The sequence below is a fragment of the Zingiber officinale genome, chromosome 2A, assembly GCF_018446385.1.
Source record: "Zingiber officinale cultivar Zhangliang chromosome 2A, Zo_v1.1, whole genome shotgun sequence".
Taxonomy (NCBI): Eukaryota; Viridiplantae; Streptophyta; class Magnoliopsida; order Zingiberales; family Zingiberaceae; genus Zingiber; species Zingiber officinale.
Window position 1 is genome coordinate 148,858,227 of NC_055988.1, and position 5,120 is coordinate 148,863,346.

The 5,120-nt window shown below is 46.6% G+C and overlaps 2 protein-coding genes across 2 annotated transcripts; one reads left to right on the plus strand and one right to left on the minus strand.

Annotated features, from left to right (window-relative positions):
* Positions 1 to 2,179: 2,179 nt before the first annotated feature.
* On the plus strand, positions 2,180 to 3,919 carry LOC122042621 (organic cation/carnitine transporter 2-like). Its single transcript, XM_042602820.1, has one exon. It carries the CDS (start codon positions 2,348 to 2,350, stop codon positions 3,917 to 3,919), a length of 1,572 nt encoding a protein of 523 aa, XP_042458754.1. The 5' UTR covers positions 2,180 to 2,347.
* Positions 3,920 to 3,963: 44 nt separating this feature from the next.
* LOC122042622 lies at positions 3,964 to 4,509 on the minus strand. The gene is made up of 2 exons (XM_042602821.1): positions 4,364 to 4,509; positions 3,964 to 4,271 (listed from the first exon to the last, which is right to left on the minus strand). Exons 1-2 carry the CDS (start codon positions 4,457 to 4,459, stop codon positions 4,149 to 4,151), a joined length of 219 nt encoding a protein of 72 aa, XP_042458755.1. The 5' UTR covers positions 4,460 to 4,509; the 3' UTR covers positions 3,964 to 4,148.
* Between the last annotated feature and the right edge of the window lie 611 nt (positions 4,510 to 5,120).

A 5,120-nucleotide genomic window follows, 5' to 3' on the forward strand; every position in this document is an offset into this window, starting at 1 on the left:
TTTTGTGATTGTTTTGGTGGTCATTGTGTAAGGCGAGCCAGCTTGTAGTCAGTCGTTTTGCGCTTTATGTTATTTATTTTCTTGTCTTCCGCTATATTTCAATTTCAGCCGTGTGAGATGTAGGTTATTATACTTGTATAGTCATATGGCTATGTATCCGGGTTTCATATATTCTCATAAGGGGGAAGATGTTGTCCGTTTGTCCGACAGGTATTCCTCCGAGATGTGACAGCCATGTCATCAACTTCGGCTAAGAAGATATTTAACTTCAATCTATTAAGTTGAAGTCCTACAATGTAGCATCTTTCTTCTTCATCAAAAGGCACACTTCTCCGTAACGGATGTCATTATAACTGTTGTGTCGCATCTAAACTCAGGAACGGTTTGATTTGAATTTGGTCTTGGGTTTGGCTATTTGGACTTAACTCGGATGTGACTTGGCTGATTTACCTGAGTCCAACCATGAGTCAGATGATTTGAATCAACTTATATTCTAGGTAAGTTCCTTGAAGTATCAATTAATAGAGAAAGAGATATCTAATTCATTTTTATTAGGATTTTTTTTTTTTTAATCTAGGCAATGGAATCAATGATGATGTGCTTTCCAATGCATTTGCACAGTTCGTTCCTTCAACATGGCTAGAGCGAGTGTTTTTTTTACTCAGCAAAATATATTTAGAGTTCAGTCGATTGATATTGTAAAATATTTTATCTAAATAATATGGATTGTTTGAAGTTTCTTCTCATCCTCCCTTATAGATCAGTTTAGATCCTCTGTCTTTAGTTTTCTTTATCCTCGTATTTCATTATCGATCGGATGGATCAGATTAAATTTCAATGATGCTTTACACATTATGAGGATACTATACATATTTTAAAGATGTCATGATATCTTGAAATTTAATTTGATCCGTCCAATCAATAATAAGGCACAGGACAAAGAGAAATGGAGGCAACGATCTGATCAACTTATAGATAAATATATGGGGAACCGCCCTTCGCGCTAAACACATGTTCAGTAACATGAGAGCTGTCATCTGCACACTTTGCTCATTGGCCTAAATACTCCATTATGATTTTCTTTCTATATATCTTCTAGATTTGTTCTTGTAAAATAATCATCTGTCGTGAGCTGCTGAACGAGCAGGGTGGCTTCTTGGAGAATGAGACGAGTTAGTAGTGGTCCGAGTACATAGCAAAATTTGACTTTGGCGCCTCTCCATTGGCATCATCTCAAAACTAATTTGTAACCCCAAATAAGTTTCACAAACGGACAAGGTGAAAAAGGAGGGCAAGGTGAAAAGGAGAGACAAGGTGAAGAAACTCCAAAAAGGTGAAGAAACTCCCAAGTTTTGGTATCATAATTCACATTAATTCCATGATGAATATAATGATAAAAAGTAAATACATTTATCCTCGGTGTTCTCATCAATTTATTTCAGGATCAACATGGAGAAGATAAATTACGAGCGGTTATTAACCTTAAGAATAGTAATTAGCACATAAAAAAATATTTATCTTGATTATGCTAAAATTAGAATCTCAAATCTCATAATGATAATATCTTATGAGTTAATCATTAGATTATCCCGAATTAGATCATCCCGAAAGAACTAAATCCATGATGAACATGCACTGTAAACTGGTAGCTCTCTTTCATCCCTTATCTACCTACGTGTCGTCATTCAGATACACCTCGACTGATGTTACTAGTCTCACAATACACTACTTCCATCCGTGTATTCATTATGTTAATTGATTAGGAGGCACCTATTTGTTGTTATCAGACTAGAGTAGGATTAATTCAATCCTGTCTATACAGGTAGTGCCCCAACCTCTCATATTGGGATGGTGAAATCCACACTTAAATAGTGGATCCCATCATCTCATTGTGAGAGGTTGAGGCACTGCCTGTACAGGCAGGGTCAAATTTACCCTAGAGTAGATAACCTCTCATATTGGGATGGTGAGACTCGCACTTAAGTAGTGAGTTCCACCATCTCATTGTGAGAGGTTGGGACACTACCTGTACAAACAGGGTCAAATTTACCCTAGAGTAGATAACATCGTCTATCACATAGTGACCTGTATCATGACTTGGAAACCGATATGTAGCTGTTTGGAGACCGGTGATGACACATTGAGCCCCAGACTCTTCAGAGGCTGAGGAGAGGTCGATGGCGGTTACAGGTGTGACAGCAGGTGCCCCCCCTCCAGGCACGTAATGGGAGAGACTGCCAGCTAGATTTGAGATATCATCTTAAACGCTTCAAACCCGTCCATCCATTATCTTAGACACTTCAAATACAATTATACAAACCCCTCGGAATCACGCTACTACTCTCCGATGGCCGACGGAGCTCCTCTTCTCCCTTGCTATAACTCCTCTGAGAGCCTAGATGGCCTTGGAAATCGGCCGCTCGCGGCTTCGACAATGGTCGATGATGGCACTCTCGAGAGCTACGTCGACGACAATTGCAGGTCCTCCCAACTCCTCCAAGCCATCTTCGTGTCCTTGGCGTGGGCCTTCGACGCCCAGCAGACCTTCATCAGCGTCTTCACCGACGCAGAGCCCGCGTGGCACTGCACCGCCACCACGTGCTCTTCTTCCGGCTCCACCCCTTGCGGCCTCCCTCCTGGCTCGTGGGCTTGGGACTCCCCAGCCCACGCTTCGGTGGTGTCGGAGTGGAGCCTCCAGTGCGCGGGCTCAGCCGTCGTCGGCCTCCCCGCCTCCGCCTACTTCGCCGGCTGCCTCATCGGCGGTCTCCTGCTGTCGACGCTGGCGGACACCGTTCTCGGCCGGAAGACCATGCTCTTTTTCTCCTGCTTCACGATGTCGCTCTCCGCCGCCCTCACGGCGGTGTCCCCAAACCTGTGGGCCTACGCCGCCATGAGGTTCCTCTGCGGTTGCGGGCGTGCCACCGTCGGTACCTCCTCGCTGGTGCTCTCGACGGAGATGGTCGGGAAGAGATGGCGGGAGAAGGTCAGCATCAGTTCCTTTTTCTGCTTCACGCTCGGCTTCCTCTCCCTGCCCGCCTTGGCCTACCTCAACCGCGGGGCGTCGTGGAGAACGCTCTATCTGTGGACTTCGATTCCCTGTTTCTTCTACTCTGTTTTGATATATTTCTGGATCAATGAATCCCCGCGATGGCTTCTCGTGCGCGGTCGCCGCGACGAGGCCATCCAAGCGCTCAAGAGAATGGCAGCGGCTGGCGATCGCAATGATGCGATCACCTCCAGCTTCTCGAAATTGATAGTGGAAGAGAACGCCAGTGACGTCAACGTCGACGTCTTCTCCGCCATGAAAATGCTCTGTGAAAAACGATGGGCGCTTCGCCGTCTACTCGCCACCATGAGTGCCGGCTTCGGCCTCGGACTTTTATACTACGGGATGCCGCTCAACGTGGGCAACCTCGACTCTGATCTTTACCTCAGCGTCACCTTCAACGCGTTGGCCGAGCTTCCCTCGTCGTTGATCACCCTGTTTCTCATCGGCAGAGTGAACCGGAAGAGCTCCACGGTGGCTTTCGCCACCGCGAGCGGGGCGTTCAGCTTCGCGTGTGTGGCGGTGACGGCGGAGCCGTGGCAAATGGCGGCGGAGGTAGTTTCCTTCTTCTCCGCCTGCACGGCCTTCAACTTCCTGCTCATCTACTGCATCGAGCTGTTCCCGACGTGCGTGAGGAACTCGGCCATCGCGATGCTGAGGCAGGCGGTGGTGCTGGGTGGGGTGTTGGCGCCGATGCTGGTGGCGGAGGGAAGGAGGCGGAGCTTCATGTCGTTTGGCGTGTTCGGAGTCGTGGTCTGTTCCTGCGGGATGTTCGTGGCATGCCTGCCGGAGACGAGAGGGAGGAGCATGTGCGATACCATGGAGGAAGAAGAGTCCAAGCAGATGAAGAACGCTTCCTCAAACACTCCATGAGAGTGAAAGCCAAGGGAAATTATGAGTGTGATCGTACATTTAGGTTTTTACTTCCTAAGCCAATCAAGAAAGCCTCTGGTAACAAAGTTGTATGAATAAAAAAGTTATGTTTGAACAATTATTGATTGGATCAGACAATTCTTAGCTTGCGAGCATATTCAGATAAATTAGATAGAAGATGTAAACGATCGAAGATCTACTTCAGACTTTGCGAAATTAAGAAGAATATTCATTTCCTGGCTTCTTTCTCGGCTTTTCTTCTAGCTCTGCGCTCTCTGGAGCTCGCCGAGGACCTGAACCCGCCGCCGCCGCTTCCTTTCTCCTCTGCTTCGTCCAAGTCCCTGAACGACTTCTGCAAAACAGTCCGTGAACAAAATCATCCATGTCCGATAATTCAAGGGAGTCGAGAGTGAGAATATTTGGGATGGAGATGTCAATTACGACCTCGCGAAGCTCCGTGAAGCTGACAGCGTAGAAGGTGGCGGCGGCCACGGCGACGATTCCGATGAGCGGAAGAACCAACGAAGCGGCTCCTTCCATCCCCCAGCTCTCCTACTTCTTTCTCCGTATGATTGTCGAGTGGCTTCTTAATATTGGCCACATACTTGAACATTGCTGAGCTCCTCCTTATCGGATTGGATCTCTATGATTATCGAGTAAAGATATGTTTCAAAGTATGCCATACGTTCTATCTAACTCGAGTCAGATTGATCGAAAGGAGATTGTGACCGAGTGTTGAGTTCAGAGTGCTCGAGTGCCAACCGATCTGAATTTTGTGTTTAGCGTGTGAGCATGGCCCGAACTGAGTCAGGCCGAGCTGGACTCAAGCTTGCAGTCAATTAGTAAATCTGGCTGAAGTTGAAAGTTGTAACCTTTCTGTTTCTTCGTTGCTTGTGCTCAAGGGCGGGTCCAGAATTTCTACTTCTTTCTCAGCAATCTATTGTAAGTTGTAATCTTTCTGTTTCTTCTTGCAATTTTAGTTTCCGTGTTTGGATGCATCCCAAAGATTTATTGCAATTTTCTAGATTTTCTTAATCTCTTCTTCAAGAGGCAAAAGTTCTTGGTAATTATTGCTCTCAACAGAAAGTTTAGGCTTAAGACATTGTCGGTGGCTGCGTTTCTGAAACAATCGCTCCTATTGCCAGCTGCAGCCTGGCCTCAGACATCAAGAATGCCATGGTGGCCTTCCGCACCTACCCCA